Source organism: Urocitellus parryii, chromosome 1 (assembly GCF_045843805.1).
Source record: "Urocitellus parryii isolate mUroPar1 chromosome 1, mUroPar1.hap1, whole genome shotgun sequence".
In the NCBI taxonomy this organism is placed as follows: domain Eukaryota; kingdom Metazoa; phylum Chordata; class Mammalia; order Rodentia; family Sciuridae; genus Urocitellus; species Urocitellus parryii.
Window position 1 is genome coordinate 213,243,089 of NC_135531.1, and position 21,195 is coordinate 213,264,283.

Consider the following 21,195-nt stretch of genomic DNA (forward strand, 5'->3'; position numbering starts at 1 on the left):
CCGCCCACGCCCGGAACAGGCCCAGCGACCTGCCAGCATGGTAGTCACGACACCCCAATTGGAATTGGGACAGAGCAGAGCCGCCTTCCACTCCCGGAACAGGCCCAGAGAGCCGCCAGCGTGGTAGACACGTCACCCCAATTGGGGTAGGGGCACAGCCGCCGCCCGCACCTGCAAGGGAGACTTTTCAAGTATACAAGAGCAACATAAATAAATAGGGGGTAAATTTCAAAACACAACAGTTGCACCAAGCAGAAAGAAATGCGAACAGTATGAAAAGACAAGGAAAGAAAGGACCACAAGCAATGCAGGTCAACTCAACTTTAGAAGAGGTAATAGCTGCAACAGATGGAATAGCAGATAAAGAGTTCAGGATATATATGCTTCAGATGATCTGGAGTCTCAAGGAAGACATGAGACAGCAAAATCAGACAATGAAAGATCACATTGACAAACAAATCCAGGAAGTAAAAGATCAATTTCACAGGGAGATAGAGGTAATAAAAAACAAACAAATTGAAATTCTAGAAATGCAGGAAACAATAAACCAACTTAAAAACTCAATTGAGAATACTACCAGCAGAGTAGATCACTTAGAAGAGAGAACATCAGACAATGAAGACAAAGTATTTCAACTGGAAAAGAACATAGACAGCTCAGCAAGTCTGCTAAGAAACCATGAGCAGAACATCCAAGAATTATGGGACAATATCAAAAGACCAAATTTAAGAGTCATTGGGATACAGGAAGGCACAGAGCTCCATTCCAAAGGAATAAACAGTCTATTCAGTGAAATAATACGAGAAAACTTCCCAGAATTGAAGATTGAGACAGAATCCCAAATCCTAGAAGCCTACAGGACGCCGAATGTGCAAAATCATAAGAGATCCACACCTAGACACATTATAATGAAGATGTCCAACATACAGAATAAGGAGAGAATTTTAAAAGCTGCAAGAGAAAGAAAGCAGATTACATTTAGGGGTAAACCAATCAGGATAACAGCTGATCTCTCAACACAGACTCTGAAAGCTAGAAGATCCTGGAATAACATATTTCAAACACTGAAAGACAATGGGCTCCAACCAAGAATCGTGTATCCGGCGAAATTAAGCTTCAGGTTAGAAGATGAAATTAAAACCTTCCACAATAAACAAAAGTTAAAAGAATTCGCAGCTAGAAAACCATCTCTTCAAAAAATCCTTGGCAAAACATTACAGGAAGAGGAAATGGAAAATAACATTGAAAACCAACAATGGGAGGTAGGACAGTAAAGGGGGGAAAGTAGTCAAAGAGGATAACAAATCAGGTTTAGTAACATCAATAAACAAATATGGATAGAAGAACAAACCATATCTCAATAATAACCCTAAATGTTAATGGCTTAAACTCACCAATTAAGAGACACAGGCTAGTAGAATGGATCAAAAAACAAGACCCAACAATATGCTGTCTACAGGAGACGCATTTGATAGGAAAAGATATACATAGACTGAAGGTGAAAGGTTGGGAAAAATCATATCACTCATATGGACCGCGGAAACAAGCAGGAGTGTCCATACTCATATCTAATAAAATAGATTTCAAGCCAAAGCTAATCAAAAGGGATATAGAAGGACACTTCATACTGCTCAAGGGAACCATACACCAACAAGACATAACAATCATAAATATATATGCCCCAAATAATGGTGCAGCTGTGTTCATCAAGCAAACTCTTCTCAAGTTCAAGAGTCTAATAGACCAACATACAATAATCATGGGAGACTTCAACACACCTCTCTCACCACTGGACAGATCTTCCAAACAAAAGTTAAATAAGGAAACTATAGAACTCAATAACACAATTAACAACCTAGACTTAATTGACATATATAGACTATACCACCCAACATCAAGTAGCTACACTTTTTTCTCAGCAGCACATGGAACCTTCTCAAAAATAGACCATATACTATGTCACAGGGCAACTCTTAGACAATACAAAGGGGTAGAGATAATACCATGCATCTTATCTGATCATAATGGAATGAAACTGAAAATCAATGAAAAAAGAAGAAAGGAAAAATCAAGCATCACCTGGAGAATGAACAATAGGTTGCTGAGTGATCAATGGGTTTTAGAAGACATCAAGGAGGAAATTAAAAAATTCCTAGAGTTAAATGAAAACACAGACACAACATATCGGAATCTATGGGACACATTGAAAGCAGTTCTAAGAGGAAAATTCATTGCTTGGAGTTCATTCCTCAAAAAAAGAAAAAACCAAAAAATAAATGACCTCATACTTCATCTCAAAATCCTAGAAAAAGAAGAGCAAAACAACAGCAAAAGAAGTAGAAGGCAAGAAATAATTAAAATCAGAGCTGAAATTAATGAAATTGAAACAAAAGAAACAATTGAAAAAATTGACAAAACTAAAAGCTGGTTCTTTGAAAAAATAAATAAAATTGACAGACCCTTAGCCATGCTAACGAAGAGAAGAAGAGAGAGAACCCAAATTACTAGCATACGGGATGAAAAAGGCAATATCACAACAGACACTTCAGAAATACAGAAGATAATCAGAAATTACTTTGAATCCTTATACTCCAATAAAATAGAAGATACTGAAGGCATAGATAAATTCCTTGAGTCCTATGATCTGCCCAGATTGAGCCAGGAGGATATAGACAACCTAAACAGACCAATAACAATAGAGGAAATAGAAGAAACCATCAAAAGACTACCAACTAAGAAAAGCCCAGGACCGGATGGGTATACAGCAGAGTTTTACAAAACCTTTAAAGAGGAACTAACACCAATACTTTTCAAGCTATTTCAGGAAATAGAAAAAGAGGGAGAACTTCCAAATTCATTCTAGGAGTCCAACATCACCCTGATTCCGAAACCAGACAAAGACACTTCAAAGAAGGAAAACTACAGACCAATATCTCTAATGAACCTTGACGCAAAAATCCTCAATAAAATTCTGGCGAATCGGATTCAAATACATATCAAAAAAATTATACATCATGATCAAGTAGGATTCATCCCTGGGATGCAAGGCTGGTTTAATATACGGAAATCAATAAATGTTATTCACCACATCAATAGACTTAGGGATAACGGGATCATACCTCAACATTGTAAAAGCAATCTATGATAAGCCACAGGCCAGCATCATTCTGAATGGAGAAAAATTGAAGGCATTCCCTCTAAGATCTGGTACAAGACAGGGATGCCCTCTCTCACCACTTCTGTTCAACATAGTCCTAGAAACACTGGCCAGAGCAATTAGACAGACAAAAGAAATTAAAGGCATAAAAATAGGAAAAGAAGAACTTAAATTATCACTATTTGCAGATGATATGATTCTATACCTAGCAGACCCAAAAGGGTCTACAAAGAAGCTACTAGAGCTAATAAATGAATTCAGCAAAGTGGCAGGATATAAGATCAACACGCATAAATCAAAGGCATTCCTGTATATCAGCGACAAATCCTCTGAAACGGAAATGAGGACAACTACTCCATTCACAATATCCCCCCAAAAAATAAAATACTTGGGAATCAACCTAACAAAAGAGGTGAAAGATTTATACAATGAAAATTACAGAACCCTAAAGAAAGACATAGAAGAAGACCTTAGAAGATGGAAAAATATACCCTGCTCATGGATAGGCAGAACTAACATCATCAAAATGGCGATATTACCAAAAGTTCTCTATAAGTTCAATGCAATGCCAATCAAAATCCCAACAGTATATCTTGTAGAAATCGATAAAAGAATCATGAAATTCATATGGAATAATAAAAGACCCAGAATAGCAAAAACAATACTAAGCAGGAAGTGTGAATCAGGCGGTATAGCGATACCAGACTTCAAACTATACTACAGAGCAATAGTAACAAAAACAGCATGGTACTGGTACCAAAACAGGCGGGTGGACCAATGGTACAGAATAGAGGACACAGTAACCAATCCACAAAACTACAACTATCTTATATTTGATAAAGGGGCTAAAAGCATGCAATGGAGGAAGGATAGCATCTTCAACAAATGGTGCTGGGAAAACTGGAAATCCATTTGCACCAAAATGAATCTGAATCCCTATCTCTCGCCGTGCACAAAAGTTAACTCAAAATGGATCAAGGAGCTTGATATTAAATCAGAGACACGGCATCTGATAGAAGAAAAAGTTGGTTATGATCTACACGCTGTGGGATCGGGCTCCAAATTCCTCAATAGGACACCCATAGCGCTAGAGTTAACAAATAGAATCAACAAATGGGATTTACTCAAACTAAAAAGTTTTTTCTCAGCAAAAGAAACAATAAGAGAGATAAACAGGGAGCCTACATCCTGGGAACAAATCTTTACTCCACACACTTCAGATAGAGCCCTAATAACCAGAATATACAAAGAACTCAAAAAATTAGACAATAAGATAACAAATAACCCAATCAATAAATGGGCCAAGGACCTGAACAGACACTTCTCAGAGGAGGACATACAATCAATCAACAAGTACATGAAAAAATGCTCACCATCTCTAGCAGTCAGAGAAATGCAAATCAAAACTACCCTAAGATACCATCTCACTCCAGTAAGACTGGCAGCCATTAGGAAGTCAGACAACAATAAGTGCTGGAGAGGATGCGGGGAAAAGGGCACTCTTGTTCATTGCTGGTGGGACTGCAAATTGGTGCAGCCAATTTGGAAAGCAGTATGGAGATTTCTCGGAAAGCTGGGAATGGAACCACCATTTGACCCAGCTATTCCCCTTCTCGGTCTATTCCCTAAAGCCCTAACAAGAGCCTGCTACAGGGACACTGCTACATCGATGTTCATAGCAGCTCAATTCACGATAGCAAGACTGTGGAACCAGCCTAGATGCCCTTCAATAGATGAATGGATAAAAAAAATGTGGCATTTATACACTATGGAGTATTACTCTGCATTAAAAAATGACAAAATCATAGAATTTGGAGGGAAATGGATGGCATTAGAGCAGATTATGCTAAGTGAAGCTAGTCAATCTTTAAAAAACAAATACCAAATGACCCAAATGACTCCTTTGATATAAGGGGAGTAAACAAGGACAGGGTAGGGACGAAGAGCTTGAGAAGAATATTTACATTTAACAGGGATGAGAGGTGGGAGGGAAAGGGAGTGAGAAGGGAAATTGCATGGAAATGGAAGGCGATCCTCAGGGTTATACAAAATGTCATATAAGAGGAAAGGAGGGGTAAGACAAGAGAATACAAATGGAAGAAATGATTTACAGTAGAAGGGGTAGAGAGAGAAAAGGGGAGGGGAGGGGAGGGGAGGGGGGATAGTAGACAATAGGACAGACAGCAGAATACATCAGACACTAGAAAGGCATTATGTCAATCAATGGAAGGGTAACTGATGTGATACAGCAATTTGTATACGGGGTAAAAGCGGGAGTTCATAATCCACTTGAATCAAACCGTGTAATATGATGTATTAAGAACTATGTAATGTTATGAACGACCAATAAAAAAAAAAAATCTCAGAACTGCGTGTTTACCTCCAAGATTCTGAGGATTAGAGATTCTGGAGGGTTTGTCCCCTCAATCCATTAAATTGTTAACATGGTTATTAGACTTCCAAGTAGTATCTCAAACCCCTTCCGATTTATGGAAGTAGCATTTTAAAGATAACTAAGAGCTCTGCTGGTCTGGCTTCAAAAAAACTTGGGTTTGTAAAATGTACCTACTAATTTGAATGTACATATCGTCTTAGAACAAGTTATTTTTCTGACTCCTAGTTTTCTTACCTATAAAATAAAGGTGATGATCTCCATGTTTTATGAGCAATTATGAGTCAAATGAATTTTTTTAAAAAAATTCATCAGGTTAAAGATGCAAGGATTTAAAAAAGAAACTACATGGTATTCTTGATTTTGGGGTTACTCATAGAGCAAAGAAATAAAGTATCCTTGCACAAATATTTAAATTTGAATCAGTAGTTTTGGATACTAAATGTTGGAGGAAACAGGTACCTTTTTCCTACTCAAAATATTAAAGAAACACAGTTAACTAGAAAATTAATTCTCTGGAGAAAATATGTAGTGGTACCTAGGAAAAATTTCTCTGTACTGAGAGCTTATCAGTGTACTAAATGCTATGAATAGTTACCTTACATGTTTGTTTTTTTTTTAAAAAAATAAAGGCTGAAGAACTAATTTAAGACTATGCAGTTACAAAGTGGCAGAGGCAGGATTAGAGACCAATTTCTGTCTCCAAAGCCTATGATCTGGGCAGTACAGCAGCCAGACAGCTTAGGTTCAGTCCCCATATTAAATTGCTTAATCTTATTGTGTTTCCATTGTTTTTTATCTATAAAATGGATAACAACACTACAGTTCTCAGCATCTGTGGGCTCCACATCTGCAGATTCAACCTACTGTTGATTGAAACTGTTCAGGAAAACAAAACAAAACATTGCATCTGTTCTGAGCATGGACAGAGTTTTCCCTTGTCATTCCCTAAACAATGCAGCACAACAACCGTTTACATAGCATTTGCATTGTACTAGGTATGCATTATACTAGAGATGATTTAAAGTATACAGGAGGATATGTGTAGGTTACATGTAAGCACTATGACATGTTATATAAGTGCATCTAAGCATCCTCAGATTTTGTTATCCACTGAGAGTCTTGGAATCAACGCCCTGGCCAGTACAGAGGGATTACTACCTACTCCTCAATTATTGGTTCTTATGAAGATTAAATGAGTTAAAGTGCTTATAATAGAGCCTGGATCATAGTAAGTGTCTGTAGTCATTTCTGTACCATCCAGGCTCTTTGCTTTTCTGTCCCTGTCACTCTCCTGTGGATTTTAGTATGGTGGCATTTTGGACATTCTTGCTTCCTCAGCTCATTTATCTGAGTGGCAGACATGACCCTCACCATTCCATCTGGTGCAGATGGAGGCCAGAGCTGTGGTGATAGGCATGTCCTTTGCAGAGTGCTCTAGGACAGTTGCAGTAAACAGTCTGGGAGGGCATGCATTTGCTAGGAGAAAGGGGGAGCAAGGATATGAGGTGTGATGCAAGGAGCTGAAACCAGAAGCTTGGACATCTTTTAAGATTTGTGTGCATTCAGAAGGGCTGGGCACGAAAGAAAGAGTTGTTCACCTTGGCTTCACAAGGTGGGGCCCTGAGGTAATTGTGCCAGGCATGATTCCTAACCTTGGCAGTTCACCAAGGCCCTGGTGACTCACATTCCCACCAGAGGACCTACACATCACTCAGCATGAATGGAGTCCTAGCATCTGTAATTTTTTTTTTTTGGTGGGGGGTGTGATTTTTTGAACAGTTAGATTTGGGAACTGTTAGTATGCTGTTGATTCCTGTGTCACTGCAGGGACAGTTCCAACCAGCCATGCAAATCTGCATATAAACTCTTGGAAGCAGATTCCCCGTTATCTAGTTCTTGGCAATCCTATAAAGATGAACTTGAAATAAAGATATACAAGCAGATAAGTGAAAGTATTCCATTGCAGAAATAACAAAGGGATAGGATTTGATCAAAGTGATGTGTCAGTATATTTTGTTTGGTTCTTATGTTTATGCCTATTCCTTGTCAACATTTGCTTACTCACATACTCACACTTGCAAGTTAGATACACAAAGACTAATAGCAAATGAATATAATTTTGATGTTTAATTTACATGATGTTAGAGGGCTCTTTTCCCAGAGAGATACTCAAAGAATGAATGAGGTGAATAACTTGCATTCCATTTTATATTTGAGAAATCATGATTGGAGTGGAATGTTAATATGGTTAGCTGCAGTGAGACAATATTGACATTGTTGCTAAGATATTTTACCAGACATGTCATTGAGGCTGCTGTTTTGAAAACTGAGCAGATTTTTTTCTTTCTTTCTTCTTTTTGGGTGGTGATGATGGAGCAGGAATATGACAAATAAAACACAGACGTACAGAAAATGCGAAGTCATCTCATTCTCTTCCTGACCCCCTATACCAGCCTGAAAAAGGACCTTGTTACACAACCACATGTACACAGTTGATTTAGTCTGCTTTCTTTCCAGAATGTGAACTGACTTGGTTGTGTTACATTTTTAAATGTGTTTTTGTGGGGAAGAAACTTTACATGCTACCTAGAAACTTTAAGGTATTTTTTCCAAAATGTTTATAGATGCCATTTTCCTTGTGAGGAGTTGAAGTTGGATAAATGGTAGCAGGTCCCTTTTATTCTCTCCCTTTCTCTGGTAATGAGGCCTGCTGGCAGACAGCTTTGCTGCTGGGCCTGCCAGAGTTTGGATTTGAGTAGTTAGTGAGGGGGTGGTGTACTGGTTATGGTATTGTTCTAAAAGTCTTTTTCCCTCCACTTATTTTTCCACCCCCAAAATGTCAGCATGTCCAATATGACAGAATGTTCTTGATGATTATCATTCAAAGAAACATGACTTGCTAAATTATCTGTGGATAACAGTCAGAATTTCTTAAGCACCAAACAGTGCTCCATGCTCAGTAGGCACCTTGGTTAGGGAATCCTCCCTCTGGGGCAATAGGCTGGTGTGATGAGCTCTGAGTGGAGTTGGAGTGCCTGGCTTCTGTTCTGGGTCTGCCACTTACAGGCTGTGGGACCCCAGGCAACTTACGTTAGCTTCCCCCTGCCTCAGTTTCCTAGGCTGTAACAGGGAACAGTGATGGCATCTACTTCAAATGGAACAAGATGAATGACTCAGTTACTGTGTATAAAGTCCTTGGGAAGGTGCCTAGCACATGGTAAGGGCTTAATGACTGCTAGCTTAGTTATTATCAGGGCAGATACACTCAATGAGCATACATTTATAGTTCACCAGCTCTGACATGTTACTTGGGTACCTACTTAATATAAGTTCCAGGATAAATGAACTCTGGCAGTGATTGTGTGCTGGTGTGTAACTGAGAATGGTTTAAGTGGTTGGATGTCTAATGGGTGGTAGCAGCTCCAGGCTGTCTTGTTGCTTGGGTCTGGTGGCACCCGTGACATGAGATATGAAATGTGCAGCACCATGGTCTTGTTATTTTTCTCATTTCACCTCCAAGAAAGACCTGCAAGAAAAAAAAAGTGGCGTTTTCTATGTTATTAGAAATTAAGAGGGAATATTTAGGTTGTTTTTGAGGAAGTTTTAATGTTAAAAAAAGTCATTAATTGGTTGAGATTGAAGGCCAAAGTCAGGGAAGTTGGAGTAAAGGCAACCAGGGTGGTGTGTTTCCTTCTAAGTTCTTTGTAGGGGAACCAGTCCAGACCTTCATTGTGAGAACAATCCACAGGGAAAACCATTGACATCAGTAAGAGCTGGCTGTGGGCAGTTCAGGCTGGCTGAAATAGGGCAAGTCTGAGCCAGATGGGTTGAATGAAAGCAGTGGGCATGGTTGGAAGTGCCTAGAAAAAAGAAAAGTAAGCCCTCCTTCCTGGGGAAATAAAAGGAGATAGATACAGATTTATGTTTCCAATAAGTATGTGCAAGAAAATAGTGTATTTTATCTTATAAAATATTTTTGTTACAAAAACTGTCAGAAATATGTCAAACTGAAATCAGAAAGAAAGAGAAAAACCATCCATATACCAGCCCTACTTAATAGCAACCACTGTCAACATTTTACTAAACTACCTTCTAAGCTTTTGGATATATACATTATTTCCCCATTATTGTCATGTGGCATATAAAAGATTGTGTATACTGGCTTAGATGTTTATTCCACATGGTTTAAAAAATGTTGATCATATGGTAAACTGATTTTTTCATTGTCGTTTTTGTAATTTGTTCCTTGGCAATGAAAATGGTCATTGTGGTGCTCTGTGCTTCTTTGCTTGTTTAGAGGGGTGGGTGGGGGCAGAGAAAGCTTTCCCTGTCCCAATCATGTAAAAAATGTGAGCCATTGTTAGCAAGTTCTGGCAGGGCAACATGAGCTATTATTTCAAGAGGTCACCCAGATAAGGTAAGAGATTCTGCACTGTGGGATGAAGGACATGGTTCAAAAAACACATTTCCTGAATGAGAAGGGAGTGGAGAGGGATAGTTGAATGAAGTATTAGAAGGCTTGGGTTATAGAGTTTATTGCTTTTGGGCAGGGGCGGGGGAGGTGGTTCTGGGGATGGAACTCAGGGGCGCTTAGTCTATGGGCCACATCCCTAGCCCTTTTTATTTTATTTTATATTTTTTTAATATTTATTTTTTTAGTTATAGGTAGACATAATATCTTCATTTTATTTTTATGTGGTACTGAGGATCTATCCCAGTGCCTCATGCGTGGTAGGCAAGCGCCCTATCACTGAGCCACGACCCCAGCCCCCTAGCCCTTTTTATGTTTGACATTGGGTTTTGCTAAATTCCATAAGGCCTTGCTAAGTTGCTGAGGCTGGCTTTGAACTTATGAACCTACTGCCTCAGCCTCCTGAACCTCTGGGATTACAGCCTAAGTAGCCTATATTTCCTTCAAAAGGAAAAATGTACTGTGCATTTTCTGAACCTTTGAGTATCTCAGAATGTTTGGGGGTTGGAATGGCACATACTGGAAAACTTAGTACAGTTTTATAAGACTTAGTCATGACCTTCTCTCCCTTAAGTTTTATAGATGTTGCTTTTTGACCTCTGGCTTGTGGTGTTAGAAGTTTTTTGGGTTGAATTGTGGTCCCCCTCCTGCGTAGATATGTTGAAGTTCCAACCTTTGATACAGAACCTATGACCCTTTTTGGAAAGAGAATCTTTGCAGACATAAATCCAGTTCAGAGGGAATCATATTAAAATGACGGTCTTACTGGATTAGGTGGGCCCTAACCCCATGTGCCTGGTGTCTTTAAAAGAGAGCACACAGATAGTTCACCAGGTGATAGTGTAGGCAAAGGTTAAAGTGAGGAGTCTACAAACCAAGGAACCTCACTGATTGCTAGCCACACCAGGAACGGAGAAAGAAGCATGGGTAAGAATCTATCCAGATGGGCTGGGGATGTGGCTCAAGTGGTAGTGCGCTCGCCTAGCATGTGTGAGGCACCGGGCTCCATTCTCGGCACTACATACAAATAAAGATATTGTGTCGGGCTGGGATTGTGACTTGAGCAGAGCTGCTGGCTTAGCACGGGCGGGACCCGGTTCTATCCTCAGCACCACATAAAAATAAAGAGACATTGTGTTGTGTCCATCTACACCTAAAAAATAAATATTTTAAAAAAAGATTGTGTCCAAATAAATATTAAAAAAAAAAAAAAAGAATCTACCCAGAGCCTCCAGAGAGGGCACACCCCACACCACACCTTGATTTGGGGCCTGTAGACATCAGAAGTATGAGAAAATAAGTTTTGGCTGTTGGAACCATCTAATTTGTGGTGCTTTGTTACAGCAGCTCTAGGAAACCAATGCAGGGTATCTAAGGACAGCTGGGTTCTGGTTCCTTTCAGGGTCCCCTGTGGTTTTGTGTCCTATTAAACCTTTTTAAATACTTACTCTGGATGCCTGTGATAATCCTGTCTTAAACTTTCAACTTGAAGTTTTTGGAGATGGGTCTAGGTGTGGGTCTCCCTTCAATGCATGGTGGGCCCTTTTTGTCTGCATTCTTCAGTTCAAAAACAGTGTTTTAATTACTTTATCTTGTCTTTTTTTTTCTTCTCAAAAACAACCTTTATTTTCTGTATGTATAATTTTTTTTATATATTGTTAAAAATTTTGTCCCTTCCTCTGTATCCGGTTGTTCTCTTTGTCATTTACTGGATTTTTTTTATAGTGCTAATTGATCTTGGTCTATAGTATAGATTAATCAGAAAAGGAACACCACAGGAGGGTGTGGGAGACCAGCCATCCTGGATTCCCTCGGGATCGCCCTGTTTTGTTCTCAGTCTTCTTTGTCTGAGTGTTCAGGAAGATGTTCCATTTCCTTGCACTAATAAACCACGTTTTCTCAGACTCCCACTACTGATGGTTTTGGGGAAGGTTCATGGAACAAGAAATAATAATAATCAAAAGGAGTCAGCCGTGTGTTAAGCTTCAGGACCTGTGGGTTCCTGCAGGAGGCACGGGGTGGAGTCACCGGAGGAGGAGAGCGTGTCAGCCTCTGCCCTGCTTGGAGTGTGGGCTCTGCTGCTTCACACACTGCAGTGTGGTTAGGCGACCGGTTGTTGCAACAGCAAAGGATGCTTCTTTGTCTTCCTTTCAGTTGCTTGGATTTCTTTTCTTTCTGGCAGTCCCTTGCTGTTTGGTATAGTTTTTGTACTTGTGAGTTTTTTCTTTTACTTTATAGTTATAGACATTTTACCAGGGTGCTGGGAGAGGCTTTGCCAGGACTGCTTGCCAGATGCAGTTTTAAACACAAACAGGATTCATGCTTTGACCACCTTCCCCCATCTCCAAGCTGCCCCTCCCCACGACAGGGCTATTCCTCCTCTTCCTTTGACTTCTTTATTCCTTGGTTCTGTCCTGCCTCAATGTATTTTTTTTCTTTTAAGCCTCTACTTTCTTGGCTTTCACCCCATTCCATGCCCATTCCTGTCATTCCCACTCCCCTTGGGTGCCACCTGATGTTTTCCCAGTGTCCTATGCATCTGTAGGTGTGCCCACTCATGCCACCAACAGCAGAGACGATGAGGATTTGGAGGGGGATGGGGCAGGGTGCCAACAGCAAAAACACCTACCCGTCCCTGGTGGAGCGTTGCCACCAGCCCTTTAGACCAGTGCACTCTGCTCTTCTTCCTCCCATGTCCATGTTCCGCAGCCAGCTGCAGACAAGCTCACCTTTGAGCAGTAAGCACCACCCACATCTTTGTGCATATACTTTGTGGAATAGAACTTCATTTCACTCACCCAGTTAGGCCAGAGCAGGTGGTGGCCCTTTTGCCTAAAGATCGTCAAATCTACACATGGCCCAATCCTAGGGAGTACAAATTTAAATATTTACAGAAAATATGTACACATAGAAAATGTCAACCATATACAAATGTCAACCTCCCATCTGAGCTCCCAATTGGTCAGTTCCTATTCCCAGCCACAGCCACTACTGTTGGCTCCATGTGTTTCTCTGGAGACCCTCCATACAATTATGTATGTCTATATACATTTTGTGTACGTAAACATTTGTGTATGTGCCTGCGCATATTCATATGTACATATACAATATACATATACACACTCGGGGAATGCACAGTTTGAATAATGGAAGCTTTAATTTTAATCGTCTGTATCATTGAGCATTCCCTGAGGTTTCTTTTCCTTTCTTTGTTATACTGAAACACAGCCTCTATGAAATTAAAGGTAACTTCCTGATAACTGCTTTTCTGGGTCTGGAGTTTCCTTCTGCTGAAAGTAGAGGTTGAGCTACCCCTGGCTTTGGGGAGCACCAGGGAACCTGAGACCTGACATGTTTCTGACTAGCACGGCCTGGCTAAATCTAAAGATATCTCATTCCTGCCTTTTGTCTTACTGTACCGCCTTCTGACAAAAGCTGTTCACATTCCGAGTCCCCAAAAGATGGAGATTTGAGACAGAAGAGGTCTCTGTCTTCCTCAAGTTCTGCTTTGAATAAACCTATTTTCTTCACCAACCTTTGCTTCCCAAATTGAACGAGAGCTGAGCAGTGGAATTTTCAATCATAATTGGAACATAAACATTTCAGATCTTTTTGAGCATCTTCTTTCTGTGATGGTTCTACATCCCAGCTGCCTAGCAGAATTACTTGATGAGCTTTAAAACCATTACCTGGGCCATACCAGGTAAAGTAGCCTCCTGGGCAGGACTTGGGCACCCTCCTATGTGGAGGGGCCAGGGAACTGCTGCTGTGACCAAGAGCACTAAGCCTGGCAAAGCCATGGACCCAGTTGCTGGGTGGTCCCCCAGACCTGTGGACCTGGGTAATGTCCATATTGCTGCTAAGGACATTTAGGATAATGAATTCCTTACTGGTGTAAGATGAACCCTTCCAGGTTGCTTTTAACCACAGCTGACCCATTATTTCATTTTTGGTCCTGGCTGAGGACTTGGCTTTCTCCTAGAAGAAATGGCTCCAGGCACATTTGTGTAGTAAAAATAGCAGGCCCAATGCTGCAGGAGTTAACAAATGTATAGTAACACAGGAAAGAGCAAGAAATTATTTAGGGTGCTGGATGACTAAACACCTATATCTCAGATCCACTTTGCTTGCATGGTGGGAGCATAAGGTGTGATTGAAAGAAAATTAATGATCACTGGGCCTGGGTGCCTCCCCAGGGGAGCATTCCAGGAGTGTTGTGGAACTAATTAGCCAGCCAGCACGGAACGGGAAAATAGATGAGGGAACAGGTTTCTTTTTACAGTGGCCTGTACTGTGTGTAGACCTACATATACTATTTTTGGTTTTCCCTATTAAGTATACAGTATGACATAATGTTGAAAACGTATCTCGACAGCCTTCTCAAAAGGAAGCAGCACTGAGAAAATGGACTCTGGGTCCAATTGCCTGGGTTCACCCTGAGTTTGGACATTTGCTGGTATCCTTGGGCATGATGCTTGATCTGTGCCTCGGTTTTCTGATCTGAGAAGAGGGCTAGTAATACCACTTTCTCATAGAGTGGTGGGGAAGATTAAATGAGGTAATATAAAGAGAGCACCTAACACCTTGTCCTGGCACCCATTACAACTATAAAGCATTTATTTTAAAGTGCCCTTCTGTGGGGCTTGGGGGAGGGAGTGTCTCTGAGATCATATATTTATAAAGCCCAGAAACTCTTGCATGGTGACATGTCTTAAAGGAAAAATTAATGTCCAATTAGAGAAGAAATGCCAGTCTGTTTACTCATCTGTCTTAGGGGAAAGCACATTTGTACATTTGATTCTGCAACTTGGAGTATGAGGACAGTATTTACTGATCTGTATTTAGAACCCACTTGGTAGATTTCTGAAGACAAAAGGATCTACCGGTCCAATAGGCTGGGTTTTTTTCCTACCCCGGAGACGAGCTGCTTTCTCACCCCTTCGTGGTATTGTTTGAGAATTAGTCATGATTATGTGAATGCTTTTGAAGGTTGTTTACTTGGATGCATTTTATCTGTCTTTTTGAACATACACATTCGTGATCAGTAGCTTTGCCTACAAACTACAGGATCCCAGAAGACCTCAAATGCTTGAAAGTGTTTTCAGTTGCAGACAGTGCAACTGAAAAAGGACACTAGATCTTATGGAGGAAATTGTTTTCCAATTTCCTGGTTTCTGTAAATATATGTGCATTATGTGGTTATAAAACGTTATAATGGAAAATATGTTCAAGAAACATTAGTGTGCTTGGAGGCAGGGACCGCACAAAAGATGCTGTAATACCTTTAATGCCCTAGTTAAATGTATCATACGAGCCCTGTTTTCTGGAGCTGGAGAAACAGAGCATCTTTCTCTTTCTATTCTAAGCTTCCACCCTCCCCTCCCCCATCCCTGCCTTCCCAAGCCACTTCAGTGGCACGATAAATAGAAACCTTATTTGCTGCCTCTGCAGACCTGTTTACCTGAATGTCTGTGCTCACCCTTGCCTTGATCAGGTCTACCGTTTCTGAAATGGGTTTTTGCTTTCATCTCCCTGACTTCATTGCCCTCGTTTTTTTAAAGCCGTCTCTAATCCTGCACTCCATGTTCTTTAATCTGCAATGTTGGACTTTGCTATTCTGCATAGCCCCCTTTCAGCATTCATCTCCCAGATTCAGATTTTCTTTCATTGTGAATTTAAAATCCCTTTTCACAGTCTGTAATAGTGGGGAAAAAATTTAAAATATTATCAAAAGCCATTTCTGCCCGTTTAAAATGCTTTACTGGATGGCTTTATTCCCTTTGGTAATTATCTTTGCAAACTATGATTTTGACATTTATACCTCTTCTGTATATGTAGTTATATGTATTTATTTTGTGTATTTGTATTTATTTCTTGTTATAAGCAGAGGACTTTATAAATGTTCACTTGTCCCAATGCCCTCTTTGGTCTACTATTTTTGTCCATGCAATTAACTGATTTTTAAAAATAAAAGTGTGTGTGTGTGTGTGTGTTTGTGTGTGTATGAATGACATAGTCAATATTTTAGGTTTTGCAAGTTATATACTATCAGAACTTTTTCTGCAAAAGTGTGTTTACCTCATATTTACCAAACTGATTTAGAAGGTATCTCTCTTGGGGATCTCCATTTCCCCCAAAGGTCTTGACTGTTTGGGGTAATGAAAATGTTAGATCCTGAACTGGCTGGTTGAGGGGAGATTCTGGCTGTGGCCCCTGTTCCTCCCAGTTAACACCCAGGTCCCTATCTGTGGGACTGGACTAGAAGCTCCTGGAGAGAAAGCATATTGGGGTGGATGGGATGGTCGGTGGAGTGTAAACATTTCATGGGAAGCTGCTGCCCGTGCGGCAGGGGCAGGCCTGGTAAATCCCTGGTCTACCTTGGTGAGGATGCATTGTCCTCCTGGATTGGGCACTTATGCTGCATCAACTGGAAGGGGTGATTGAAGTGTGTTTCCATCCCTTGACTGAGGTGGGGAATGGAATATAGGTTGCTGTTAAAAGAAAACAGCATCTATTCAAGGCTGAAAGAAATGTGCCAGCCATGCTGGTTGTTGCAGTGAAATGCCTTTAATTCCTCTTAAACCTCTTTAAGCATCTGCTGTGGAATGTTAAATCAACCGGAGAATTTCTGGTGTAATGTTGTCCAGAACTAGTATTGCATTGTTCCTGTGGGCACCCCTAAGAGATTTCCACTTTCTGCTTCTGGCTTCCTGGGATCCTCTGAGCTTTCTTTGACCTTAACCCCCTGCCCTGGTGCAGTTACAGCTAAAGCTGCAGGCTCCGGGGCGCCGTCTGCAGCTTATGAGCTGCTGGATCACCCACTTCATGCTTTGTGCCTCCTGTTCATCCATAAAACTCCTCTCCCTGCTTTGTGCCTTTCTAATAAAAAGAATGCTGGAAGTTTAATTGTTTCTGAAAACCCAAACAGAACAGCATGTTTGGGGCAGATATTATAGCGTGATAGTAAAGTCAAGTTGAAATAGAACCCTGCTCCCCCAACCCCATCTCTAAGTCCTGTTTTTATTGTAGCCTGTATAAAATCAAAATGCTGGGCCCAGCTGCTCCGAAGGCTGCAGCCCTCATGGCTACGGCATGCTTTTGAAACTCATCCCCACCAGATCTGCAGTTAATGAAAATATTTGCTTTGCTTGATATAAACAAACTTTATGGGTAGAATTTGTAATTAGGAAATCTTGTAATTTAAATCTTCTACCCTTCAAATTTCTCTTGTACTATATTGGAGAGTTAGGTATTTAAGTCAACAAACCTTTTCTGAGGGATGAGCTTACTTTTGAAATTTCTGGTGATGTTTTATTTATCTCTTCTTTTGTGTTCCTATCCAAATTAAGTTGCTTGAAGTTTGGTTTTTTTTTTTTTTTTTTTTTAAACATATAGGTCAGAAATCCTTGTTAGTGGGTGGCCTGGCGGTCTGTCAGGCCACCTCACAGTCACAACACAGTTCTGTGACAAGTGATCTAAAGAGAGTCACAGAGCATCTCTCTTTTAACACAAGTGTCACCTCTTCAAGTCCCACAGGTCCTGTGTGGGTATCCCTGGGGGCCTTGGCCTGAGCTCCTTCCAAGTTCTCTATATCCTCGTGCTTCTTGTGTCAGTGTCCATGAATCAGTGACCCAACTCTGTTCTTATAGACGTGGCACCTGCTGGCATTCATCACTAGAGTGTCGGTGGCGGTAGGGACTGATCATGAGAACTCCGTACTGGATCAGAGAAAACAAGACTCTACTTTTGTGAGTCTCTTCAGAGCATTGGGCATTCAGTCCTGTGGGAGTTGGCATTAGGGTGACAGCCCCAGCTCCACCTTGGGACCAGTTTCATTGCCAAAGAGGAGGCAGTAATGAAGTTTCATGCACTGGCTAATGGCCTCAGGAGGTGCAGTCTGTAAGATTCCAGGGCGGCTCCTGTGATCCTGGGGTTGGTGACAGTGGCACCTCACAGTGCCATCTAGGGAAGCAGTGTTTGAGGGCTGTTGCTGTCCACATGGACCATAGGAGCCAGGAGCCTGTGCTAATTTCTGCCTGCTTTCCTGTCTTGGGGACAGAACTCTTAGGCATTTGCCAGGAACGATGTCCTTGTTTTGGTAACTTTAGTGAAGATTTTCTGGTAATTTTGCTTTTTCCTTCAAGTGGCAGTCAGGTGAGCAATTTGTGATAAATCTTTAGTTTATCAGGTTTCTCAGAACCCCTCGGAGCATGGCTGGCCCAGCTGAGACTACACTTACCTTTCTGACTTTGCTGACTTGTCTGTTTCAGAGCTCCTGGCTTTTCTGTTCGCAGCTCTGCTGGTTTTGAGTAGCCTTTGTAAGAGGCATGAACACAAATCCTGGTCTGTGGTGGAGTGACTCTCCTTCCCCATGGCTCCTAATATGAAACAAAAGGGCACAGTGATGGTATTTGAAACTTGATAGGTTTGGTCACATCCCTTTTTGAGCCTTATGCACAAAGATCTGGAAAAATTGAGTTCCCACATGGCTAGACAACTTTCATTTTTCTTTTTTTCAAATCTTGATTTTTTTATTTCCCCCAGAGTCGGGAGGCATGGCAAGGACCAGTTGGTTGGCATTTAGCAGAGTCTGGTTTTGCTTCTGGGAAACTTTATGTATCTTTTTGATTCTACTGCCTATACTTTAGAGCTTGAAGGTGCTTTTTAATCTGCAGGATGATGATTTGCCTTCTCTCTCTCTGCACTTCCTCAGGTGTTTCTTAGTACAGATTAAGTGAGAATGTGATAGAGGCAGCAGCCCTAGGAGGGAAGCACAGTATCTAAGTACTTGAGGACTGGCTGTATGTTTTTTTTGAGAGAATGGTTCCTGCCAATATACTCCCTTCTTCATATATTTCCTACATTGTAATTGCATCCTGTATATTTTGGAGGATCTGCTCTAACCTTGTTTGTTCCCAAGGCTGTTTAAGGGCTAAGGACCAAGGAAACCTGCCTAGTATGTGAGCCATAGTTCTAGTCCTGTGATGGGTAGGGGCTGGTTGAGGTTTGAGAGGATGGACCTCAGGTTTGGGGGCATGTGGAACAGATGGGATGGGTGAGCAGCGGGGTGGGGCTCGAAAGGATTGTGGAAACAGCCAAGACCTTCCTTGGAAGTTCCTTATTGGAAAGGAGCATCTGGAAGCCTGGGAGTTCTGGAGCAGCTCTTGCATTGGACTCTGTCCCAGTGATACTCACAGAAGGCTGGTCACCTTGCCCTCTTCTTAGCTGACATCAGAGCTGCTTATGGATCCTTCATTCTATGTCTAATCCTGGACGCATTGTTAGGAAGCAATTAGACCAGTAGGGTAAGGATAGAAAGGGATCAGAGGCAGAGTTCCTTGATGCTTGAGTGGTACAACTTAAGTTATCTCCCAGAGGGCAAGAAGTTTTAAGAGTGTTGGGGAAAGTCATTTAAAAGAAAGTCAAGATGTATGGGCATGATACATTAAAGTATGTGGGCATTCTGTTTTAAGAATGTAGTTTTTAGGAATTAAATTCACCTCAACTTGTAACGAATGCTGTAACCTAAGATATTCTCTCTCCACTCCAGGAGGTGACTTCAGTCAAGAGTCTTCTCCAGTCCCACCCCCTGGTCATGGTGTCGACGCTCCTGTGAGCCTAGCAGAGGACACCTATCGGGTGAGCTTGGCCAAAGGTGTCTCAATGTCTCTGCCTTCATCACCCTTGCTGCCTCGACAGTCTCACTTGGTGCAATCAAGATCAAACAAAAAATCCCCAGGTAAACAAGCAACAGAGTGGCATCCAAACAAGCTGTCTTGATTGCATAAGTAATAAAACGGGATCAAAGTCAAGCACACTGAATGCCTGCAGGAAATCTGGGAGAATTTTTTTTCTTCTTTGTTACAGTAACTTTTGGAAGAAGGGGGAAAAAGCCTACCCCCTCCCCTTTTGTTTTAAAGTATGGTTTTAGTAGACTTGTCTCTTTAGTTCAACCTCCATGTAAAGTGTTCAGACTGGCCAGGCTGGATTTTAAAAGATTCAAGATCAGTATAGATGTTAAGCACAGGTTCTGTTGGTTTCTTGTGACTGAATCAAGGAACTCTGGACTGTATGGTACATTTGAAGGTTACAGATCTAGGGAAGTGCCGTAGGACAAGCTACCAGGCCTTATGTACTGGTGTGTTTTACTTGATTACATCATCCTGCATTGGAACAGATATAAAATTTAATTGTTTGTGAAAACTCAGACTTGTAAAGGGGGCAGGGGCTTGGGACTCATGGATGACTTGTATAAGGTATCTGGGCTTCCCTCACCGTTATCAACTTCTTACACTTAATGTTAACCCCAACCGCCCTAAAAAACCACAGGTATTTAACTTTGAGAGATTGTGATTCAGATGTGAGGAAATTCTTTCACAGATGCTCATACCAGAACCCTAACAGTTCTTTGATATTTTCAGATTTGCTGAGTATTTGTTTACAAAAGGCAGGATAATTTGGGACCTTGCTGATGCTGCACAAGCACAAAAATTCTTCTTAGTTACACACAAACATTTTCAGAATTCATCTAAAATGTGCCCTGGGTCTCTGAAATTAACTAGTTATCTGTTTTTTTTTTTTTCTGGTTTCCCAAATGTTTGTATTAAGATGACATATGCATTATTTCTGAATTATTTAGTGGGTATTTGATTAGAAGACCAACACTCAAGGGTTTGAATGTTAGAAATGGTGCTCTGAATTTGGTGAGTGTCCAGAAATCTTTTATTGTTCTAAAATTTTCTTATTTTGGACAGCATTGTTTACAATCCAGTCATTAGCTGGAACTTGGAAACCTTTTTGGTATGAAGTGATTTCCTGTGCCAAGGAATTTGACCTGTTTATCAGTATTTGGGGAAATTCCTGAAATGTCCTTGCTTCCCTCTTTGCCCTCCCCACTGCTATATCTCTATGTCAAATGTCTTCTCTTCCTTCGAATCTTATTTCCCACACTGCCTCTTTTGCTAGGTTACCCTGGTCTGAATCGCTCTTTCTTTGTAAAAATTATGTACAGTATCTTACTTTTGCTTTTTGATCAGCTAAGTTATTTGCCCTTTTTCTCTGAGTTAGGATATGTATTGACACAAATTCTTTGTTTTATTGAACTTTATTCAGGCTTCTGAACCTTCTCCCAGGCTCATCTGTGCATTCTATTGTAAAATCCAGTTTTAGCAA

At 40.9% G+C, this 21,195-nt stretch overlaps 1 protein-coding gene across 1 annotated transcript in view; it reads left to right on the forward strand.

Moving 5' to 3' along the window:
- The window catches only part of Tanc1 (tetratricopeptide repeat, ankyrin repeat and coiled-coil containing 1), a 229,778-nt gene that overhangs the window by 91,824 nt on the left and 116,759 nt on the right, over positions 1-21,195 (forward strand). The window contains exon 4 of the mRNA XM_077802626.1: positions 19,574-19,762. Within this exon, the coding sequence (XP_077658752.1) occupies positions 19,574-19,762 (189 nt within the window). The remainder of the gene's footprint in view (positions 1-19,573; positions 19,763-21,195) is intronic.